The sequence below is a fragment of the Pseudophryne corroboree genome, chromosome 12 (genome assembly GCF_028390025.1).
Source record: "Pseudophryne corroboree isolate aPseCor3 chromosome 12, aPseCor3.hap2, whole genome shotgun sequence".
Taxonomy (NCBI): domain Eukaryota; kingdom Metazoa; phylum Chordata; class Amphibia; order Anura; family Myobatrachidae; genus Pseudophryne; species Pseudophryne corroboree.
In genome coordinates, this window is record NC_086455.1 from 126326905 (window position 1) to 126353009 (window position 26105).

Sequence of the window (26105 nt, forward strand, 5' to 3'; positions counted from 1 at the left end):
CAGAACAGTAAGCGTAGGCTGACACTGAGGGTGCATGACGGGCACACAGACCGCACACTAGCAGAACAATAAGAGAAGGCTGACACTGAGGGTGCATGACGGGCACACAGACCGCACACTAGCAGAACAGTAAGAGAAGGCTGACACTGAGGGTGCATGACGGGCACACAGACCGCACACTAGCAGAACAGTAAGAGAAGGCTGACACTGAGGGTGCATGACCGGCACACAGACCGCACACTAGCAGAACAGTAAGAGAAGGCTGACACTGAGGGTGCATGACCGGCACACAGAACGCACACTAGCAGAACAGTAAGCGTAGGCTGACACTGAGAGGGTGTGACTGGCACACAGACCGCACACTAGCAGAACAGTAAGAGAAGGCTGACACTGAGGGTGCATGACGGGCACACAGAACGCACACTAGCAGAACAGTAAGCGTAGGCTGACACTGAGAGGGTGTGACTGGCACACAGACCGCACACTAGCAGAACAGTAAGAGAAGGCTGACACTGAGGGTGCATGACGGGCATACAGACCGCACACTAGCAGAACAGTAAGCGTAGGCTGACACTGAGGGTGCATGACCGGCACACAGACCGCACACTAGCAGAACAGTAAGAGAAGGCTGACACTGAGGGTGCATGACGGGCACACAGACCGCACACTAGCAGAACAGTAAGAGAAGGCTGACACTGAGGGTGCATGACCGGCACACAGACCGCACACTAGCAGAACAGTAAGAGTAGGCTGACACTGAGGGTGCATGACTGGCACACAGACCGCACACTAGCAGAACAGTAAGAGAAGGCTGACACTGAGGGTGCATGACGGGCACACAGACCGCACACTAGCAGAACAGTAAGAGAAGGCTGACACTGAGGGTGCATGACCGGCACACAGACCGCACACTAGCAGAACAGTAAGCGTAGGCTGACACTGAGGGTGCATGACGGGCACACAGACCGCACACTAGCAGAACAGTAAGCGTAGGCTGACACTGAGGGTGCATGACGGGCACACAGACCGCACACTAGCAGAACAATAAGAGAAGGCTGACACTGAGGGTGCATGACGGGCACACAGACCGCACACTAGCAGAACAGTAAGAGAAGGCTGACACTGAGGGTGCATGACGGGCACACAGACCGCACACTAGCAGAACAGTAAGAGAAGGCTGACACTGAGGGTGCATGACCGGCACACAGACCGCACACTAGCAGAACAGTAAGAGAAGGCTGACACTGAGGGTGCATGACGGGCACACAGACCGCACACTAGCAGAACAGTAAGAGAAGGTTGACACTGAGGGTGCATGACCGGCACACAGACCGCACACTAGCAGAACAGTAAGAGAAGGCTGACACTGAGGGTGCATGACGGGCACACAGAACGCACACTAGCAGAACAGTAAGCGTAGGCTGACACTGAGGGTGCATGACGGGCACACAGACCGCACACTAGCAGAACAGTAAGAGAAGGCTGACACTGGTGGGTTGCTCAGGCTCCTGAACTCTGATCTCCAAGTCCCCAGAACCTCCTGAAAGGTGGGGCTCTGTAGTTTTTTATCCCATTCAAAGCTAAGAAATCTATTTCCAGGGACTTAAGATATCTGCAGTCAAGCAAGCTGACCTCTCACCAGAAAATGATGAATATTAAACCCACTCCACTATCGACCCCTCCCCTATGTATTAATCACCCCCTACCACCCTGGAAGTCATGTACCCGGGCCACTTCATTCAACCCATTGCCCCCTTCTATAGTTTAGTGTTCTGCCTCCTACCCCATGTGCAGTAAAGGAGTAATTAGCAGAGATTATTCCTCCAGGTCCTACATGCTGAGTGGAAGATAGAACACACCCTACCGCCCACAGGACATCAAAGCTGCCACTGATAGCACCCTCACCCCTACCGCTAGAGGATGGGTAGGGGCCCCAGTGCATTGCTGTGCCCAGGGGCCAACACTGCTGTTAAGACAGCCCTGCACACTAGCACAATTACATTTTAAGCCTCCAGACGTGCTAGGTATCATAAATGAAGACCTCGCCCAGAGAAAAACAGAGACACTCACTGGAGCCATCGCAAAGTCCACAGCGACTGCATACACATATGTAGCATCTACACAGAAATGAGGAACAACTACTCCCTGAGCGAGTCAATGGTCACGCAGTAGAGACGCTGACGCCATGTTTCTCTAAGTGCATGATCTCAGCTGAAGGCAGAAATATGCACTGAAAACAGGCATGACACACATCACTACTGTAATCCTGACCCTAACAACCCTAACCCCAAATCTCACCGTAACTGTATCCTCTAACCCTAATATCCTAAGGCCTAAGGCATCCCGCTAAACCTACCTGAATACCCTATCCCGAATACCCTATCCCTAATACCTTATCCCTAATACCCTATCCCGAATACCCTATCCCTAATACCTTATCCCTAATACCCTATCCCTAATACCCTATCCCTAATACCCTATCCCTAATACCCTATCCCTAATACCCTATCCCTAATACCCTAACCCAAACCGCTACAACAGCCCTAATACCCTATCCCTAATACCCTATCCCTAATACCTTATCCCTAATACCCTATCCCTAATACCCTATCCCTAATACCCTATCCCTAATACCTTATCCCTAACACCCTATCCCTAATACCTTAACCCAAACCGCTACAAGAGCCCTAACACCCTATCCCTAATACCTTAACCCAAACCGCTACAACAGCCCTAATACCCTATCCCTAATACCTTAACCCAAACCGCTACAAGAGCCCTAACACCCTATCCCTAATACCTTAACCCAAACCGCTACAAGAGCCCTAACACCCTATCCCTAATAGCCTAACCCAAATGGCTACAACAACCCTCATATCCTATCCCAAGCCCCTAAGATAACCCTAATGCCCTAACCCTAAGTTAGACGTTATGACACCTTAGAAGGAGTCATATAGGCATTTACATCTGCAGACACCACCGACATCAACATAATGGATGATGATTCATTTATCAATTATTTTTTATGTTATTGTTTGTGCTCAAGTTACTTGTAATATACTTGTCATAAAAATTATAGAACAAGTATATTACAAGTGACCTGAGCACAGACAATACCATAAAACATAATTGATAAATGAATCATCGTCCATTATGTACTAGTAAAAGATGTATTTAGTTTAGTTACCTGCCTGCACAGTGCTGCTGCTGCCTTCCTTGCCACCTCACCACCAGTCCTCCTTATGCTGATCCTCAGTCAGCGCTGCCTCTCTCTGTCCCTCCACTCCCCTCATTTCATTTACTGCCAGCCCAGAGGTGCTGTGCAGGGTGGCAGAAACCGTGATGCACTGCAGAGTGCAGACATTGGAGCTCTGGGAGTGTGGGGAAGGTCCACGTGATGTAATGACGTCACGCAGGGCTCCTCTTGGAATGTTTTGCAGAGGCACAGTAATGGAGCCAGTTGCCAGCATCAGTGTTTATTTTGCAAGGATTTTATATTTAATTTTTGTCTTAAGGGTATATTTACTAAAGCGTGGATTTTTAGAAGTGGAGTTGTTGTCCATTGCAACCAATCAGATTGTATTTAACATTTATCTAGCACCTTTTAGAAGATAATAGCTAGAATCTGATTGGTTGCTATGGGTAACATCTTCACTTCTAAAAACCTTCACTTTAATAAATATACCCCTTAGTTGTTTAATTAAAATTGTAGTTGATTTAAAATCACATTTTGATTTCTTTTTTTTTTCTTTGTTTTAATCAAGATTTAGTCAGTGGCCTTTGTTTTCATTTTAGTCTAATTGTAGTCAGTGTTTTAGTGTAATGGATTTTGCTGAATTATATCTCTCTAAAATTCCATTGACAAATTTGCATACTTTTAATTATGTATTTAGTAACCTAGCCTCAGTAGGCTGAGAATGTGTTACATACTAAGTCTGACTTACCATAGTACTGCAATATATCATATACAAATGCATGCCTTAAGTTTATCAGAACAAATAAGTGCAATGCACAATCACATTTCCTTCACAGCAGCATATTTTCTGCAAATATCTAGAACACATAATTATTGTTGAAATATGTAAAACCCTGCTTCCAGTGTTAATTTTGACATGGTTTTTAAATTTAGTTTTAGTCATAGTCACTTTTTTTTGCTTAGCTTTAGTCAAGATTTAGTGGCCTATTTATCACCATTCGCATCCAGGATGCGGATGACAGTTGATAAAATCACCCAAACTCGCACTGCGATAATTGACTACATCGCAGGGATGTATCAATTAAAAACGTATACATGTAAAACACACACATGCATACGTGTAACCACCCCAGCGCTAGAACAGGTAAACAGCATATTGGAATAAAAGCAACAATAGTACATAACTGTGTTCAACCTATGTGTACACCAAAGTATTAACATCACAATAGATATCACAGAGAGATATAGCTCCACAAAAAACAACAATAAAGTAAATAAAGTTATTTTTAAAGCAAACAGTATTAGGAGAAAAATGTTAATAATGCTGTAACTGGAACAGAAAAGATATTACATCAAGCTGTTCCAGTTAATTTTGTCATTCAGACCATGGGGAACCATAGTGTTCAGCCGGAAAATCCATCTTGACTCAGCTAATAGTAACAGCTTCTGGCGATCACCCCCCCTCAAGGACATCGGGACGTGGTCAATCATGAAATATCGCAATGAGGACAAGGTATGTCCCTTATCTTTAAAGTGACGTGCCACGGGTTGATCCAGATTTTTACCTGATAAATGAATGGCAGAACGGTGTAACGCCATCCTGTCTCTAAAAGGCCTAGTTGTCTGACCTATATAATATAGGCCACACGGGCAGCATATAACATATACCACAAAATTAGATCTGCACGTCAATACATGACGGATATCATAGAATTTTTCCAAGTGAGGGTGTCTAAATTTACCTACAGGATATCATATACTTGCAGGTAGTGCAGTTACTGCAACTATAGCAGCCAAGGGGTTTAACATAGATGTTAGTTCCAATTGTTTTGCCCATGCCTGAGACGTCAGATTTAACAAGCCTATCTTTAAGGTTCCGTCCTCGTCTAAAGGCAGCCATTGGTCTAATATTGCTAAAACAAGGAAGATCTTTATCTGTTTTGATGATAGGCCACAAGGCTTGAGTTGCTCGTTTGATAATGGGGCTGGCTACTGTATAAGTACTCACCCAGGGACTAGTGTTCACACTCCGACGTGCAGTCGTTTGTAACAACTGTGATCGAGGCATATTCAATACCTTTTCCTTTTGGGTAAACAATAGTTTAGAGTCATACCCCCGTGCAATGAACTTAACAATAAGCTCATCGAGCCTAGACGAGATCATCAAGGGGTCACTCACTACCCTTGCTATACGCTTCATCTGCGAAAGCGGCAATCCCTGTTTAAGAGCCACCGGATGATGACTATCTGCCTTGAGAAAAGTGTTCCGGTCAACATTCTTAAAATAGACATCAGTACTTATTCTACCATTGTAATCCTTACTTCAACATCCAAAAAATTCATGACTTCGGAACTGCAAGCATAAGTATACTTAATGGATGAATCTAAGCCATTGACTTCCTTCATTAAGTTCTCAAATTCTGCCATACCCCCGGTCCACAGTATGAAAATATCATCTATGTACCGGGAGTATAGCAGAATATTCTGACTTACTTTAGAGCGTTTAAGAAACATCTGTTCTTCAAAATTAAACATAAAAATGTTTGCATATGAGGGTGCCACGGCAGACCCCATCGCACAACCACGAAGTTGCAAAAAGAACTTACTGTCAAACAAAAAATAATTTCTGAACAGGGTTAGTTTTAGTAGCTGCAAAAATAAGTCATGGCTAAAGATTTCTGGATCAAGAAAATCACTAAGAAATAAACGCATAGCCTCCACACCTTCCACATGTTTTATGGAGGTGTAGAGGCTGCATACATCTAGACAGCACATTATCGTGCCCGGCGGCACAGTCTGAAGACCAAGCAATAAATTAATAAAGCTCGTAGTGTCCTTAAGAAAAGCTTTCTTAAGTGGTAATAACGGCTGTAAGATGAAGTCCAACAGTTTGGCAATATTCTGGAACAACGAATCTCGGGCAGATATAATCGGCCTTCCGGGTGGATTGGCACTATCCTTATGTAGCTTAGGCAACGTATACAGCACCGGCGTCCGAGGGAACTTCTTCAGTAGTATCTTATGCAGGGCTGATGTAATCAAGCCATTCTGAACTGCTGAGTCTAAAATTTCACTCAACTCATGTTGGTAGTCCTTAGTCGGATCATAAGGAAGCTGCACATACACATCTGAATCAGACAACTGCCGCTCAATTTTTCTTTTATAGTCATCCAAATTTTGGACAACTATGGCCCCGCCCTTATCCACGGGCCTAATTATAATATCTTCATATTTGGCCAGATTCTTAAGGGCTGCAGACTCTTCTTTAGATAGATTAAATTGTATCTTAGCAGGTGCTGCCATAAATTTGGATACTGATTCATCAAGTAACCTGTTAAGTTTTGATCGACGGGTTGCTAGATGCCGGGTCAAATGAAGACCTTGAACAGGATTGTATGAAACCATCAAGTCCAGATGTCGCCAAAGGACAGGGTTTATGCTGATAATATTCCTTAAGTCGTAGTTTACGTGCCAACTTATGCTGATCTTGCTTCCAATCGAAATCATTATGTAAGTTCGTTGGCACAAAAGACAGACCCTTCTGTAATACACTCGTTTCAGCATCAGTAAGAGCCCGGTTGGATAAATTGAAAATCAGCATATCTTCCTTTTGTCTGTATTTCTTGCCCCTTTTGTTTTGGCCACCCCTGCGGGTGGCAGGTCGTCCTGAGGATGTGCCCTTGCTGAAGCCTGTCCTAAAGTAACACTTGTGCTGGTGCTGGGATCATCCGAATCGGATATAAAGAATTCGCTGTCGCTGTTGCTCATAGGGGTACCAGGATTTTGACGGTTCTTATTCCATGGTCTCCGTCAGCCGTTATTACCACTTAAGAAAGCTATTCTTAAGGACACTATGAGCTTTATTAATTTATTGCTTGGTCTTCAGACTGTGCCGCCGGGCACGATAATGTGCTGTCTAGATGTATGCAGCCTCTACACCTCCATAAAACATGTGGAAGGTGTGAAGGCTATGCGTTTATTTCTTAGTGATTTTCTTGATCCAGAAATCTTTAGCCATGACTTATTTTTGCAGCTACTAAAACTAACCCTGTTCAGAAATTATTTTTTGTTTGACAGTAAGTTCTTTTTGCAACTTCGCGGTTGTGCGATGGGGTCTGCCGTGGCACCCTCATATGCAAACATTTTTATGTTTAATTTTGAAGAACAGATGTTTCTTAAACGCTCTGAAGTAAGTCAGAATATTCTGCTATACTCCCGGTACATAGATGATATTTTCATACTGTGGACCGGGGGTATGGCAGAATTTGAGAACTTAATGAAGGAAGTCAATGGCTTAGATTCATCCATTAAGTATACTTATGCTTGCAGTTCCGAAGTCATGAATTTTTTGGATGTTGAAGTAAGGATTACAATGGTAGAATAAGTACTGATGTCTATTTTAAGAATGTTGACCGGAACACTTTTCTCAAGGCAGATAGTCATCATCCGGTGGCTCTTAAACAGGGATTGCCGCTTTCGCAGATGAAGCGTATAGCAAGGGTAGTGAGTGACCCCTTGATGATCTCGTCTAGGCTCGATGAGCTTATTGTTAAGTTCATTGCACGGGGGTATGACTCTAAACTATTGTTTACCCAAAAGGAAAAGGTACTGAATATGCCTCGATCACAGTTGTTACAACCGACTGCACGTCTGAGTGTGAACACTATTCCCTGGGTGAGTACTTATACAGTAGCCAGCCCCATTATCAAACGAGCAACTCAAGCCTTGTGGCCTATCATCAAAACAGATAAAGATCTTCCTTGTTTTAGCAATATTAGACCAATGGCTGCCTTTAGACGAGGACGGAAACTTAAAGATAGGCTTGTTAAATCTGACGTCTCAGGCATGGGCAAAACAATTGGACCTAACATCTATGTTAAACCCCCTGGCTGCTATAGTTGCAGTAACTGCACTACCTGCAAGTATATGATATCCTGTAGGGAATTTAGACACCCTCACTTGGAAAAATTCTATGATATCCGTCATGTATTGACGTGCAGATCTAATTTTGTGGTATATGTTATATGCTGCCTGTGTGGCCTATATTATATAGGTCAGACAACTAGGCCTTTTAGAGACAGGATGGCGTTACACCGTTCTGCCATTAATTTATCAGGTAAAAATCTGGATCAACCCGTGGCACGTCACTTTAAAGATAAGGGACATACCTTGTCCTCATTGCGATATTTCATGATTGACCACGTCCCGATGTCCTTGAGGGGGGGTGATCGCCAGAAGCTGTTACTATTAGCTGAGTCAAGATGGATTTTCCGGCTGAACACTATGGTTCCCCATGGTCTGAATGACAAAATTAACTGGAACAGCTTGATGTAATATCTTTTCTGTTCCAGTTACAGCATTATTAACATTTTTCTCCTAATACTGTTTGCTTTAAAAATAACTTTATTTGCTTTATTGCTGTTTTTTGTGGAGCTATATTTCTCTGTGATATCTATTGTGATGTTAATACTTTGGTGTACACATAGGTTGAACACAGTTATGTACTATTGTTGCTTTTATTCCAATATGCTGTTTACCTGTTCTAGCGCTGGGGTGGTTACACGTATGCATGTGTGTGTTTTACATGTATACGTTTTTAATGTGGTGTTTTGGTTATATTTGTGTTCCTAGATCTCCAGCTCCGCCTGTAGAGCACCAGTGACGATGCTTCCTGCATGTACTTACACCAATGGAACGCAAGCCACTTGGTTGCTGGGACGACCGGGTGTAGCAGCGGCCAGGAAGTGCGTCATGTAGGAGGACTTCCGGCTGGGAGCCGTGCGGCGGGACGGTGAGACCGGGACCCTTTGCTACTTAAGGTGGGTGAGTTCACTGTTACCGCTGTGTATGATATGTCTTGATAAAGGGGCGCCAGCCCCGAAACGTCGATCTAACTTCATCTCTGAGTGTTGTATTTCTTGCCCCGCCGAGTGCCGTTAATTGTTTCCTCCTTGGACTTCTATTTTGGATTGTGGACTGGGGCACCAGGGCCCGCTGATTTATACCGTCTGAGTGCCGGCTGACAAGAGACTGTATATATATATATATATATATATATATATATATACCAGCAAATAGAAAACCACAGTTAATGAGTTAATGAGTGGGGTGCATGTAGCCCATGGCCACCTACTCAAAAATATAGAAGTGGGCATATTTGCAGTTATATTATGTGATACAGTTGCCAGGTTTTCATTTTTATGATTTCGTGATAGTGTAGGAACTGCATGAATGTGGGGTACCTTGGCGAGCGGTATGCAGGCTTCCATGCATTGGCCAATTCACTAACTACACCCCCATCATTTATTCATTTATTCATTGATGTTGTGAGGATAAGTGAGCTCATTTTGGTGAGTGCTGAAGTTTTTGTTTATATATATATATATATATATATATATAAAGCGTCAATGCAGCCGGCACTCCCCTTGCTTATACAGCATCTGCTCCGGTGCCTTCCATCGGACAAAACATCCAATAATAGTCAAGAAGTCTGGCGGCACTCAGGAGACTGTTCAACAAGTGCTTAGTTTAATGGAATGGATGTTGGATGTTATTCCATTAAACTAAGCACTTGTTGAACAGTCTCCTGAGTGCCGCCAGACTTATTGACTATTTATATATATATATATATATATATATATATATATATATATATAGCACGCAACACACATTCGTATATACATACAGTTCACAAATACCTAGACAATAACACACACATACATCAATAAACAAGCAAGCGCACACACATACATACTACATACACACACTGACATAAGGTACAGTACTACATTTATACTGTACATACCATCCCAGGGGCTTGCAGGAGACATGCGACACTAAGAAGAAGGAGGGAGCTGCTGTGGTTAAGCATGCGCAGCCAGCAGCTCCCTCCAGACAATCTGTTTGTAGAGAGCTATGTAGCTCTCTGATGTTGCTGCCCCGTGATCGCGATCGCAACTTTTGCTGAGACGGAGACAGAGCTGTCTCCGTCTCTAAAACATTAAACTCAGGTCATCAGGGGGGGGTTTCCAGGTACTCGGAAACCCCCCCTGCGTGCGCCACTGTAGTCTTACTGTTTTTTAGTCCAGAAATAAAACTAATCAACGATTACTTTTAGTCAAACTTTTCGCCTACAAATTAACACTGGCCAGTATTAGTGATATTAATACTGGTCTGAGCCCCGTTACTGAGCCTCTGTAAAGGTGTATACACACAGTGAGATTTGGGCTATGCCCGATTCTCACTGTGCAGTGTGGACTGTGGTCAGTATCGCAAGCATAGAGGACTGTTTTTGCGATACTGGTTTTGTGTGATTTTGGCTAACTGTCAAATTTGACTATACTTTTATACTAGATAGTCAAAATTTACTTGTCTGCACAGTCTGTCTAGGCTTGCGATACCGACCTCGCAGGACCGCGCATCGGTATCACAAAGTGACTTTCACCTTGCGATCTGCACTAACTTTCCTTGCGATTTTGACTATATAGTCAAAATCGCATGTAAATATCTCACCGTATGTACACACCTTAAAACATTTACAGCTACAACTGGAAGCCAGCCTTGTGATGGATTAGCTGGATTTCATGGGGCCCAACCATGGGACCCGCCAGGCCCTAGACAAGTACCTAGGTTACTTTGTGGGCCGTGGCAAATCTGGCCCTGATTAAGTATCCTTTTTAAATGCTCTGATTTGTGAATGATCAGGCATCTTACACAATAGCTGGAAAGTTCTTCAAATGTAAAGTAATTGTACTCACAGTTCATTAGAGCATATTTATTGGACACCGTCAGAAAGTAGTAGAAAGCCACCTACCTTTATATTACCTCATTGATTAATGGAAAAAGAATTTGTACCATTCTTATTTTATGCATTTCAGTCACTAATAAATTTATAATATGACTGTTCAGAACTCTCCAGATTTTCCCTTTGTCAGCAGTAATAAGTCATTTTCAAGCACGACTGTAATAATTATGTGCCAATGAAAATTGTAAATGGGCACAAACGTTGGAGTTATTGATGAGCAGCTTGGCAGAGAAACAGCAGGAAAAATTTTAGTGCGGGCATCAGAGTTAATTCAAATGTACCCTTTTATATTGATTTTCAGCTTTTATATACTTTGCTTTATAGTTCTTAGAAACACTTCAAGAGACATATTTGTTATCTTTTTAGGCCTGTAGACAGTGAAAGCCTGAGGGCCCTTATGCCTAACATACATCTCAACTCTTGACCCCCTGGAGGACTAATTACCTGCTAATTGCACCTTCTGCAAGCTAGCCACATGCTTTCTAGCACAGTGCTTTACCCCATGGATCCTTCAGATCAGCATTGCCTGCAGAGAAACCATGCAAACGGGTAAAAGAATGGGCGCTATTTACCATAAATGTTACTTGCAAAATATTTTTATTTTTATTTTTACTGGTGCAAAAGGATGAAGAATAAAGTGCATTTTACATTCTCAAACAAACATTAAAAACATTTAAAATACATAAAATATACTCCATAAAATGCAGGTCTTTGATGCAAATTATCTCACCATCAATATGGGGTGCGGTGGGCTAAGCTTATTAAGCAAAGAAAGAAGAGGTCCCAGGCTACGAGCACGGCACCACCACAGATGATTTGAAAGCCCCAAAGGTAAGTCTTTCCTGCATGGAGTCTCTCCTGGTCCACAGCAAACAGGTCCGTACAACGCGTTTCGGTCCAAATTACCTTTCTCAAGAACGGATGGTGCTGATGTCAGTACCCTGAGTACAAGGACTTCCACTTCTCTCTCATCTATATAAGAGGATAAGAGGCTGCCATTAACCATTTAATTTGCGCAACCCTAAGTAGAGTTATTTTTCAAGTACGGCATTGCCTGTAGGCACACATCAATTCCATTCCATAATGTTGCTGGTGCACTATACCTAATGGTACAGACATAAGTATATAGCTAAGACTAAAGCTGGGTACACATTAGATGATTTTTTAAACGATTTGCCCGATTCCAACGGATCATAATGACAAATTGTTAAAATCGTCCAGTGTGTACCCACTATGTCGATGATGCACACTCATGTGGGTTGTCAGCGACATTGCCCGTCAGACCTGCATGCAGCTCAATCAATAGCGATATCGTTAGTGAGGGCAATGCCAAACGCAGCATGGGCCCTGCTCTGCACCCCCGTCACAGCCGGCAGTGTGTATACACTTGCCAATCCTGGCTCTCCTGCCGGGTCCCTTCGCCCATGATGTCATGCTGGGTACACATCGCTTAGCTTAAGGATGTATTTTCTTATAAGTAGGTTGTAATTCCCAGACTCTGGCATTACATTTCAGTTTGATGCTAGCTCACCCTTGCCAGTCTCACCTAATGCTGTCTGAGAGGAACACGGTCTGCATATTCCCAGTAGTGAAGCCCATCCCACCTTGTGGTGGCTCTTGGAGAAAACCAGGGGATTCATTAAACTCTGTGCCTCTGGGGTAATAGTGTCAAACCTGGGTTCTCATACTGCTTTGTGATACCTACCTATACAATGGCTCCTTCTTAGCAGTCAGCTCACTCTGGAGATCTGACCTTCCTGCCCTGCGTCCCACACAATGTATATTGGGAGGAGAGAGCATGACGTCATATGATGTCTCTCTCACAGTGATGATCGAGGAGTGGCAGGGCAAATTCAGTCTAGAACAGCCACAGGCAGTGACTGAGGGGGGTATCCAATTATCCATGGTAAATTACCATGGGTAATTGTCTCACTGGGGGCTATCCAGTTAGCCCCAATAAGCTGTCAGGGGCCGCGGATTATCAGGGATTTTGTTTACCTGCCTCAGGCAAGTGAATCCAAATCCCCGAAAACAGCACTGTTTTCATGTGAAAACAGGGCTGCGCACGCAAAAATCCACAGGTTTCACTGAACCTGAGTGTTTTCTGGGGGGGGAAATTGGGGGGGGGGGGGGGGGCGATCAAATAGGATTGGCAGAAAAAAAATTCAGAGAAACATCTGAAAACATTGCGAAAAACTTTTTTGCTCCTGATGTTTCATCGCAGCTAATTGGATACCCCTGAGTCTGTGACAGTGAGGCTAACTGTGCTCACAGATCAGCGGCCGGGTGCATGCTGTGACTGCTGTCATAATGTGTAAGGGGCACTACTGTGTGGGATAATGCATAAGGGGCACTATTACTGTGGGGCATGATGTATAAAGGACACTTAATGTGTGGCCTAATGTGTAAGGGGCACTACTGCTGTATGGCATAATGTGTAAGGGGTACCACTGCATGGCATAATGTGTAAGGGGCCCCACTACTGAGTGGCATAATGTATAAGGAGCACCACTATTGCATGGCATGTGAAATTGGCATTACTACTGTGTGGGCATAATGTGTAAGGGGCAGTACTGCTGTGTGGTATAATGTGTAAGGGGCATTATTATGTGTGGTGTAATGGGCACTACTACTGTGTGGCATAATGTGTAAGGAGCAGTACTGTGTGGCATAATGTGTAAAGGGCACTACTACTGTGTGACATAATGTGTAAAGGGCACTACTACTACGTGGCATAATGTGTAAAGGACACTACTACGTGACATAATGTGTAAAGGGCACTACTACTGTGTGACATAATGTGTAAAGGGCACTACTACGTGACATAATGTGTAAAGGGCACTACTACTACATGGCATAATGTGTAAAGGACACTACTATGTGGCATAATGTGTAAAGGGCACTAATACTGTGTGGCATAATGTGTAAAGGGCACTAATACTGTGTGACATAATGTGTAAAGGGCACTAATACTGTGTGGCATAATGTGTAAAGGGCACTAATACTGTGTGACATAATGTGTAAAGGGCACTACTACTACGTGGCATAATGTGCAAAGGACACAACTACGTGACATAATGTGTAAAGGGCACTACTACTGTGTGACATACTGTGTAAAGGGCACTACTACTACGTGGCATAATGTGTAAAGGGCACTACTACATGGCATAATGTGTAAAGGGCACTAATACTGTGTGGCATAATGTGTAAAGGGCACTAATACTGTGTGACATAATGTGTAAAGGGCACTACTACGTGACATAATGTGTAAAGGGCACTACTACGTGACATAATGTGTAACGGGCACTACTACTACATGGCATAATGTGTAAAGGACACTACTACATGGCATAATGTGTAAAGGGCACTACTACTACATGGCATAATGTGTAAAGGACACTACTACATGGCATAATGTGTAAAGGGCACTAATACTGTGTGACATAATGTGTAAAGGGCACTAATACTGTGGCATAATGTGTAAAGGGCACTAATACTGTGGCATAATGTGTAAGGGACATTATTGTGTGGCATAACTGTATGAGGGGTACTACTGTGTTCCTAACAATAGGTCTTGCCTCCCTTTCCATAGTTTAACCCTACGATCCATGCAAAATTTCAACATTTCACATGTTAACATTCTGCAGATGCCAGCATGTCTAGTGTCAATATTTCAACGATGGCGACATCATGACTGTTGCATTATTGAAATGTTTGTAGTAGTACAAGTGCCAGCATTTCCATGACTACAAGGATATGCTAGCACTTGTACAACTTCAAGAACCAGCATGACCTGGCATCCAGGGATCATTGGGACCTTTAGTATAATTCAGAAAAATGCTGAAAAAAGCCACTACATTATAAAAAAAATAATAATAATTTTTTTACTAGAAATAAATTGACACACATCCCCAGTGTATTTCACACCTAATTCCTGGGGTCCAGGGGGTTCCTCTGCAATACATAAAACTGATTAAAATGTTACTGGATCTTACATATGGCCTCGTGGGGAAAGGGGCTTGGTCTTGCAACACACCCCAGTTTTCATCGCTCTGGTGGGTGTGATGGCGGGACATTACCAACAAGCAGGACAGTTGGGTAGTATGCCAGTATGCCCCACAGTACCCCCCCCCCCTCTATGCTACACAGTTCCCCCATCAATATGCCTCACAGTATCCCCACCCATATATACAACACACATGTTATTCACCAATCAATTGACATAAGATTAAAGCCATGACCTAGATAGCTCTCTCCCCCACTAGAAACTTTTAGACTGGCTACCCCACCTCTTCTTTCTCACACTTGTGGTGTCCTGAGTTACTGTGTGGCAGGCGGAATTCAGTTACCAGTACGGGTAGAAGCTTGGGAGGTCATCTGCAACATGTGCAGTACAGCTGAAGAATGTCCCGATCACAGTGTGACTGGAGAGATGTTGCGCTGTCTGCTCAGATGCTGACTGTATGTTACTGCTTCCACACGCTGGTGGAGTGGAGAGTCCTGTTCTGGAACAGTCACTGGGGGTGTGGATACTCCTGCTGGTGCACCCACGGAAGTGGCACCAGGGGTTGACTGCTCCTGTTATCATGCCACTGATGGTAGATATCAAGGTAACATCCACATGAATGCCAAGGTTTCCTAGCAGAACATTGCTAAGAGCATCACACTGCATCCGCCAGCTTTCCTTCTTCCCATAGTGTCATCTCTTTCCCAGGTAAACAATGCACACACACCCGGCCGTCCACAAGATGTAAAACAAAATGTGATTCATCAGACCAGGCCACCACCTTCCATTGCTCCATGGTTCAGTTCTGATGCTCATGTGCCCATTATAGCACTTTCGGCAGTGGACAGGAGTCAGCATGGGCGCTCAGAGTGTTCAGAAGCTATGCAACCCCATACGTGGCAAGCTGATATGCATAGTGTGTTCTGATAGCCATCTATCACAGCCAGTATTACCTTTCACAGCAATTTGTGCTACAGTAGTTCTTCTGAGGGACAGGACCAGATGGATTAGCCTTCGCTCTCCACGTACATTAATGAGCCTTTAATGCCTAAGACTTTTTCGCAGGTTCACCCAACAAGTCCTGCCATTTTTGAGATGCTCTGACCTTAAGCTTGTTCATTTTTCCAGCTCTCAGCCCACCTGCTTCAAGTACTCACTTGGTGCCTAATATACCCCACCCCTTGAAAGATGTCATTGTAACAAGATAATCATTATTATTCACATTGTTATTCACTTAACTTCTCAGTATCCGTGTACAATGCTTCAGCTGTGGCAAGTGTACTACACTCTATCCAGGGTGCATATCCAATGTACTACAATCTATCCAGGGCATATCTAGTGTATTATAATCTATCCAGGGGCATATGCAAGATTTTTATATAGTTTCCGAGTCTTGACTTCAGAATGAAGGCAAATAAATAAATTCCTGTCTGGAAATCACACCATTTAGTAATCCTTTTTTTTACGGTAAATAACCGGTATGGGTCAGTGACAAAGTGTTCACAAGCTGTATGATATTTGTACCTTTATCAGGCTGTCACAATAACCCAGGTTATTGTCGGGTCAACTCGGGTCGCTGCTCAGTCTGAAAGGGTCTGTGGAAAATAACTCAGGTTGAGTGACCCGGCACAGTGCCGTAACTAGACATTTCGGTGCCCTGTGGCAGAAAAAGAATTGGTGATCCCTCTCCCACCATATTTAAAACAGGGACAGTGCTACAAAAATATAGGGGCGTGGCTTTATGGGTAAGGGGAGTGGCCACAGAATAGTACCAATTCACATTACACGGCACAGTAGTGTTAGTTATTCACATTACACGGCACAATAGGGTCCGTTATTCACATTACACCACACAGTACTACCCCTTATACATGTTATGCCATAGTCAGGGCCGGTTCAAGGGCGCTCTGCGCCCCGGGCAGGAAAAGGAGTGTGGCCTAATACAGGGGGCGTGGTCAGTTATGCCCCCTGTACATTGCTAGCGCCGCTTGAATGCTGAGCGGTGCGCGATGACGTCATTGCGCACCGCACAGCAAAAGGTCCTCTCCACGAAGGTAAACTAGACGCTATGCGTCTAGTTCCCTTCGTGGAGAGGACCTTTGCTGTGCGGTGCGCGATGACGTCATCGCGCACCGCTCAGCAAAGTTACTCTCCACGAAGGGAAACGACGCATAGCGTCTAGTTCCCTTCACAGGAGGCGGACGGGGACGGCAGCGGGCAGCGGACGGGGGACACAGCGGGCAGCAGTGGCGGATCTTGCCACGGTGCGGCGCCCTCCGGATGGCGTCAGCGCCCTCCGGAAGGCGGCGCCCTGGGCAAAAGTCCTGCTTGCCCGTGGCAAGATCCGCTACTGGCCATAGTAGAGTCCTTTATACACATTATACCATGGTAGAGCCCCTTACACACATTACAACACAAAAGAGTCCCTGATAAACATGCCAGGTAGAGCCCCTGATACATCTTATGCCAGGGGGAGCCCACATTATGCCAGGCAGAGCCTCTGTTACACATTATGCCAGGCAGAGCCTCTGATACGCACGTCAGTTACAGCCCTGATACACATTATGCTTATCATGCAGGTTCATATTGCAAACAGAGTAGTAAATCAGTCACACAATCAATCCTGCCAATAGCATTCAGTGCTTGAATATCATAAAATATAACATTGCAATATAAAAAGTTATCAATAAGCATGCTTTGCCGTTTATGTAGATTATTTAGGGTCTCAAAGACAGTATATAGAGTATATCAGGGACGTGCAGTCAGGGGAGGCAGGGGAGTAAAATGAGTAAAATAATACAAAGAAGATACTTATGACACATAAGTATCTTCTTTATTATTTTACTTATCATTAATGTGTGCATAATTAGTTTGGGAGGCACCGATCGTGGTGCCTCCCGTAGTGATTGGGAAAAGATATGGGAGCGGGGGGCGGGCGCGAGCGGGGCCTAGCAATGGGCAGGAAAAGCCCATTGAAATTGCATGGGAAAGCGGCACCATTAGAGGTGCCGCTTTCCTACAGGGACGTGCTTTCAACCTATGAAAGCACGTCCCTGTGAGTGAGGCCACAGTGATTGGCCAGCGGATCTGTCACTGGATCCGCTGTCAATCACTGTGTGTGCGTCGGTGGCGGGGGAGGTGTGGGTGGCGGAGGTGCGGGATGCGGCGGGCCGGGCGGCGGAGGTGCTGGCGGTGGTAGCGGCGGCGGGACGCTGCAGTACGGACAGTTCTGCAGAGTTTGGCAGCGGAAGCGGTACCCATTTCAAAAATGGCGCCTCAGCGTCATTTTTGAAATTCATGATGGCCGCCGCGAGCCACGCCCCCTCCGCTGACTTATATAAGTCAGCGCGAGGCAGCGGCTGTCAGTCCGACGGCGGAGGAGGAGCTGAGAAGAGCTCCTGAAGACCGAAGACGCCGTGGGAGTCCTGGATGGGCGGCGGTTATGCAAAAGAGCTTAGCAGCCGCCGCCCACCAGGTGAAGACGCTGGAAGTCCTGGGAAGGCGGCGGCCATGCAAAAGAGCTTAAAGGCCGCCGCCTCCCTGGTGAAGACGCCGGAGGAAGACGCCAGAAGCCCTGGGGAGGTGGCGCCCCCCCAGGTGAAGACGCCAGAAGCCCTGGGAAGGCGGCGGCCACGCAAAAGAGCTTAAAGGCCGCCGCCCCCAGGTGAAGACCCTGTTTAATAAAGGTTTTTTTAAACTACGTGTAGTGTGGGTTTTTTTATATTTTCTTTACAGGTGGACTACAGGTGCCAGCTGGCCCTTTATGTTCGGGCATGCTGGCACTTGTGTTTCTCCAAGTGCCAGCATGCTGGGGCAGGCTTGCTGGGACCTGTAGGCCACCTGTAAAGAACAATATTACTATTCTTTACAGGTGGACTACAGGTGCCAGTGGACCATTTATGTCCGGGCATGCTGGCACTTGTGGTTCTCCAAGTGCCAGCATGCTGGGGCAGGCTTGCTGGGACCTGTAGGCCACCTGTAAAGAACAGTATTAGCATACAATGAACCCCGCACCCACCGCCACCAGGGGTGCGGGGCATAGCACTGGGCTATCAGCCCAGTGCTGGTTATTGCTCGGGAGGGGGGACCCCATTTTCATTTTTGGGGGGCCCCACTTTCCGAGGAATTCCAGCCCTGGGCTGACTGGTTTGGGGGGTGCTTAATGGCATGGCAGGGGGACCCCACACTGAGTGTCTCCCCTGCTATGGCATTACCCCCCCTGGCTGGTTCTGCCTGGTGCTGGTTTTAGCGGTGTGGGGGGGACTGCACTTTTTTTTCCGGAGGGAGGGGGTGTTTAGCTGCAGTGCCTCCCCAGCCCCTGACCTCACCGCACGTCACTGGAGTAAATGTAAGAGTGACAGTGGTGTAATTGTCACCAGGAAAGGACAGTAAGCAAGAAAACCCAATCACATAGAGCACAGGTTCTCAAACTCGGTCCTCAGGACCCCACACGGTGCACGTTTTGCAGGTCTCCTCACAGAATTGCAAGTGAAATAATTTGCTGCACCTGTGGACCTTTTAAAATGTGTCAGTGAGTAATTAATACACCTGTGCACCTGCTGGGTTACCTGCAAAACATGCACTGTGTGAGGTCCTGAGGACCGAGTTTGAGTACCCCTGACATAGAGAACTGGCTTCCAAATTCTACTGTTGTCACAATTTGACAGTGAATGATTAATGAGGGCTTCGGGTACCAAGTGAGTGGGATAAAAGTCCGCCCTGTATCTGCTGTCGGCTATTGAGCCGATTAGAGTACAGAAAGTGAAGCAATGATTGTGTGTCATTTTGTAGGTAGAAATAATAGGCTAGGTGAAACATTAACACAGCTGCTTGTCCAACAGAGAGTTAATCTTATGCATAGACAGTTGTCATACAAAGAGTTAATCTCCACATTGATAGAGTTAATACTCAAACATCCAGATTCCAAATTAGAGTCTGCTAATGCAGAGCAGATTACAAGTTTTATCAATTAAACTTTTAATTTGTTAAACACTCTTGTGGTTATAGTTGCAACACAGTATCTCATATTGACACATGTAAGAAACTTCCATGAAGATGTATTTTGTTGCAAAAGTGTATCAGAATAGTGGTTACATACCTGTAGTTAGAGGACAGCTTGGCTTGAGCATGTGCTGAGCAGTGAATATATTCTAAATCCAGAGCTCACATTATGGCCCTCATTCCGAGTTGTTCGTTCGCTAGCTGCTTTTAGCAGCATTGCACACGCGAGGCCGCCGCCCTCTGAGAGTGTATCTTAGCTTAGCAGAATGGCGAACGAAAGATTAGCAGAATTGCGATTAAATAATTCTTAGTAGTTTCTGAGTAGCTCGAGACTTACTCCTACACTGCGATCAGCTCAGCCCGTTTCGTTCCTGGTTCGCTGTCACAAACGCCCTGCGTTCGGCCAGCCACTCCCCCGTTTCTCCAGACACTCCCGTGTTTTATCCTGGCACACCTGCGTTTTTCCGCACACTCCCAGAAAACGGTCAGTTTCCGCCCAGAAACACCCACTTCCTGTCAATCACACTCCGATCACTTCAACAATGAAAATTCTTTGTTCGGACGTGAGTAAATCGACTAAGTTTTGTGCTAAAATACTTAGCGCATGCACGCTGCGTACCATGCGCATGCGCATTTTTGCCTTAATCGCTCCGTTGCGAAAATCGGCAACGAGCGAACAACTCGGGATGACCCCCTATGCCAGGTAGAGCCCCTGATACACATTATACTAGTTAGAGCCTCTGGTACACATTATGTCCGGTACAGCACATATTATGCCAGGTAAAGCGAAATGATGCCAGGTAGAGCCCCTGATACACATTATACTAGTTAGAGCCTCTGGTACACATTATGTCCGGTACAGCACATATTATGCCAGGTAAAGCGAAATTATGCCAGGTAGAGCCCCTGATACACATTATGCCAATTAGAGCCCATATTATTCCAGATAGAGCCCCTGATACACATTATGCCAATTAGAGCCCATATTATTCCAGATAGAGCCCCTGATGCACTTTATGCCAGATAGAGCCCACATTATGCCAGGTAAAGCCCAAATTATGCCTTGTACAGCCCCTGATACACATTATGCCAATAAGAGTCCACATTATGCCAGGTAGAGCCCCTGATACACATTATGCCAGATAAAGCCCACATTATGCCAGGTAGAGCCCTTTATATACATTGTGCCAGATAGAGCCCAAATTATGCCAGGTAGAGCCCCTGATACACATTATGCCAGGTAGAGGACCTAATACACATTATGCCAGATAGAGTCCACATTATGCCAGGTAGAGCCCTTTATATACATTGTGCCAGTTAGAGCCCACATTATGCCAGTAAGAGCCCCTGATACACATTATGCCAGAGAGAGAGAGATATGTCCATATCCTTCCCTCTTCCCCTCCACCTGGATCACACATATATATCTTTGCAGAAGATACTTCACACACAGACTATTCAGACACAGAGGGGTATATTTACTAAGGTCCCGATTTTGACCGAGATGCCGTTTTTTCTTCAAAGTGTCATCTCGGGAATTTACTAAACTCAAATCTCGGCAGTGATGAGGGCATTCGTATTTTTTTTGAAGTCCAACAAAAAAAATACGAATGAATACACCATCGGTCAAAACGCGGCTGTTTAAGTATGAATCTCGGGCATTTACTAAGAAGTGCAAAGCAACAAAAAAAAAAACACTGCCGTGAAAAAATACAACTCGTAAAAAAGTGCTAAAAAAAACCAGACCTGCTTTTTTGAGCCGTGATTGGATAGGCATGCACGGATCCATGAGATCCGTGCATGTATATCAGTGGGAAGGGGTGGGAAAGTGTTAATTTTTTGAAAAAAAAATTGCGTGGGGTCCCCCCTCCTAAGCATAACCAGCCTCGGGCTCTTTGAGCCGATCCTGGTTGCAGAAATATGGGGGGAAAAATGACAGGGGTTCCCCCATATTTAAGCAACCAGCATCGGGCTCTGCGCCTGGTCCTGGTTCCAAAAATACGGGGGACAAAAAGCGTAGGGGTCCCCCGTATTTTTAAAACCAGCACCGGGCTCCACTAGCTGGACAGATAATGCCACAGCCGGGGGTCACTTTTATACCGTGCCCTGCGGCCGTGGCATCAAATATCCAACTAGTCACCCCTGGCCGGGGTACCCTGGGGGAGTGGGGACCCCTTCAATCAAGGGGTCCCCCCCCAGCCACCCAAGGGCCAGGGGTGAAGCCCGAGGCTGTCCCCCCCATCCAATGGGCTGCGGATGGGGGGCTGATAGCCTTTTTGTAAAAGTGATTGATATTGTTTTTAGTAGCAGTACTACAAGGCCCAGCAAGCCTCCCCCGCATGCTGGTACTTGGAGAACCACAAGTACCAGCATGCGGCGGAAAAACGGGCCCGCTGGTACCTGTAGTACTACTACTAAAAAAATACCCCAAAAAAGACAACACACACACACCTTGAAAGTAAAGTTTTATTACATGCATCCACACAAACATACATACATACTTACCTTATGTTCACACGCAGGTCGGTCCTCTTGTCCAGTAGAATCCATGGGGTACCTGTTGAATAAATTATACTCACCAGATCCAGGCTACCAGGCTCCTCGGATAATCCTTTTGTAATCCACGTACTTGATTAAAAAAATAAAACGGAGACCTGAGCCACGCACTGAAAGGGGACCCATGTTTTCACATGGGTCCCCTTTCCCCGAATGCCAGAAACCCACTCTGACTGATGTCTAAGTGGGTTTCTTCAGCCAATCAGGGAGCGCCACGTTGTGGCACCCTCCTGATCGGCTGTGTGCTCCTGTACTGTCTGACAGGCGGCACACGGCAGTGTTACAATGTAGCGCCTATGCGCTCCATTGTAACCAATGGTGGGAACTTTGTGGTCAGCGGTGAGGTCACTTTCGGTCAACCGCTGAGCAGAAAGTTCCCACCATTGGTTACAATGGAGCGCATAGGCGCTACATTGTAACACTGCCGTGTGCCGCCTGTCAGACAGTACAGGAGCACACAGCCGATCAGGAGGGTGCTACAACGTGGCGCTCCCTGATTGGCTGAGGAAACCCACTTAGACATCAGTCAGAGTGGGTTTCTGGCATTCAGGGAAAGGGGGCCCATGTGAAAACATGGGTCCCCTTTCAGTTCGTGGTCGGGTATCCGTTTTTTTATTTTTTCAAGTACGTGGATTACAAAAGGAGTTCCCGAGGAGCCGAAAACACTGGATTATGTGAGTATAATTTTTTCTACAGGTACACCATGGATTCTACTGGAGAAGAGGACCGACCCTCGTGTGAACATAAGGTAAGTATGTGTATATGGAGGTGTGGATGGATGTATTAAAGTTATATTTTCAAGGTGTGTGTGTGTTGTCTTTATTGGGGTATTTTTTTAGTAGTAGTACTACAGGTACCAGCGGGCCCGTTTTTCCGCCGCATGCTGGTACTTGTGGTTATCCAAGTACCAGCATGCGGGGGAGGCTTGCTGGGCCTTGTAGTACTGCTACTAAAAACAATATCAATCACTTTTACAAAAAGGCTATCAGCCCCCCATCTGCAGCCCATTGGATGGGGGGGACAGCCTCGGGCTTCACCCCTGGCCCTTGGGTGGCTGGGGGGGGGACCCCTTGATTGAAGGGGTCCCCACTCCCCCAGGGTACCCCGGCCAGGGGTGACTAGTTGGATATTTGATGCCACGGCCGCAAGGCACGGTATAAAAGTGACCCCCGGCTGTGGCATTATCTGTCCAGCTAGTGGAGCCCGGTGCTGGTTTTAAAAATACGGGGGACCCCTACGCTTTTTGTCCCCCGTATTTTTGGAACCAGGACCAGGCGCAGAGCCCGATGCTGGTTGCTTAAATATGGGGGAACCCCTGTCCATTTTTTTTTCCATATTTCTGCAACCAGGATCGGCTCAAAGAGCCCGAGGCTGGTTTGCCTTAGGAGGGGGGACCCCACGCAATTTTTTTTTAACATTTAAACTTAATTTTTTTTTTAAACAAAGTGCACAATGAAGCCCAGCACGGATCTCTCAGATCCGGCCGAGATTCATTGTATTAAAGTCGGCAGTGTTTTACAAGTCACTCACGTAAAACACTGCCTAAAAAAACGAATGACATCGACATCAGAAAACCCGAAAATGCAGAATACGGCAGCTTAGTAAATTAGTCGTAACAAATTCAAAAAGTTGCAGTTTTACACTTTCGATGTCATTCATGATTATTCTCCCACCAAATCGGGAGAATTACGAATGTTAGTAAATATACCCCAGAGATGGAAGCCGGGAGGGGTGGAGCATCAAGACGACAAACTGCAGCACTGTTCAGCTGCCGATCTATTGAACACTCTGACAAGTAGTCGGGCGCTGCAGCTACGTACTGTGGCCACACAATAATAGTGCAGAGTGAACCTGCCGGTGTTGCCGGTGGTTCTGACCCACAGTGCATATGCAATGGATTTGCGTTGTGTGCCAGGCACCGCTGTTACCCACCTAGTTACGGCCTTGACCTGGCAATCCAACCTAGGTAGCTACCAGGGTTGGACACGGGACCAGTGTTAAAGGTCCGACCTGGGTCACGATGACATGGGCCGTGCCGCATACCACCAGGTTGGCTGCCTGCAGTAGTGCTCAGATATGACAATCTCCCAGCATCCACTGTAAAGCTGGACTTGAGAATAACCTGGGTCCAGCCACCAGTATGAAAGGGGTCTGGGCCTACTCGCACCTGAGTTGGACCCTTGTTCAAAATCCCAGGTCGGGATTTTGATCTGAAAGTGGTATTAATCAGAAGACTGAGGCTAACCATCTATTTGTACAAAACCATTTACAGTGATAACACAGTCACATAACGACATCATGGCTGCCAGCTATACATGTTCCAGCTATGTCATCACATCCAATTCCTCATGTGCGCTTCCTTTACAGCGTGCTCCAGTTATATTCTCATCACCAGAACACTACAGCGGCAGTCAGGCCTGGTGGGAGGCAGGCACCGCTGTCAGGACTCGGAGGAGACCTATGATCGCAGCAGTGAGCGAGGGGTGAATGCGGCGCTCACAGAGTCCAGGTGGGAGACAGGCGGGCTCCGGCGGGAGACAGGCGGCAGCAGCGCTGACAGTGAGTACTGACAGTGGCTGTGGACGTGCGGGGGGGGGGGAGTGGGAGGTGATGCCGATGGTGCGCCTTCAGTGCATGTGCGCTGTGGGCAAGGCACTATTGGCACAAACCTATTTACGGCCCTGCTGATAGCTAGCAGGCTACTTTTTGCACTGCAGTGATCAGGTAGTCACAGGGAAGGGGGTAATCGCTGTGCAGTGGTACGAACGCTTGTGCAGAGGGCTGCATAAACTCACTGCTCAGGACTTACTCAGCCGCTGCGATGATCCTGGACGGAGCTGACATCAGGAACCCCTGGACACTCCCTGAAAACGGTGAGTTGCCGCCCACGAATGCCTTCTTCCTGTCAATATTCTTGCGATCGCCGTTGCAATTGCTTTTTCCGTAGAATCCATCGCTGTCCGGCGACCCCCGTCGCCGCCCAGCAACGCGCCTGCGCATTGTGGCCCGCACGCATGCTGTTCAGACCCGAACGCACGGCCGCAAAAAAAGGCAGCGTGCGATCGGGTCTGAATGACCCCCATAATATAGAGGATCCAAGTAATACAGCAATAGATAAGCCACACAGACACAAAAGAAAACCTTAAGCACACAGAAAGCATAATGCATGATTGGTGTAGGCAGGGCCGTTTCTTGGGGCAGGCGAGCAGTGCAACCGCACTGGGCGCCCGCCGCGGCACTAACTGTGGCTCCCTGCTTCCCCCTCCTATTTCTCCCCGAGTAACCCGCTCGGGGGGCGGAGTTTCACGGAATTACGCAGTTACGTCGTTACGTCACGACGCAACCCCGTCACTCCGCGAAACTCCCCCCCCCTTCCAAGCGGAGTACAGAGGGGGATCCAAGTTAGGAAGAGAGAAAGGCCGGCGCGAGGAGCGACTGGTGAGGCGGACCGAAGAGCGGTAATCGCCTCTGTAAGTATTCTCTCTCTCTCTCAATGTGTAAAATGGGGACACCTGCCGTAATGTGTGAAATGGGGACTTTTG

The 26105-nt window shown here is 46.1% G+C and overlaps 1 protein-coding gene across 1 annotated transcript in view; it reads right to left on the reverse strand.

The window, feature by feature from the left end:
- Window positions 1–11679: 11679 nt before the first annotated feature.
- The window catches only part of ARMH4 (armadillo like helical domain containing 4), a 420528-nt gene continuing 406102 nt past the window's right edge, over window positions 11680–26105 (reverse strand). The window contains exon 7 of the mRNA XM_063947992.1: window positions 11680–11972. Coding sequence (XP_063804062.1) covers window positions 11934–11972 — 39 coding nt within the window. The 3' untranslated portion in view covers window positions 11680–11933. The remainder of the gene's footprint in view (window positions 11973–26105) is intronic.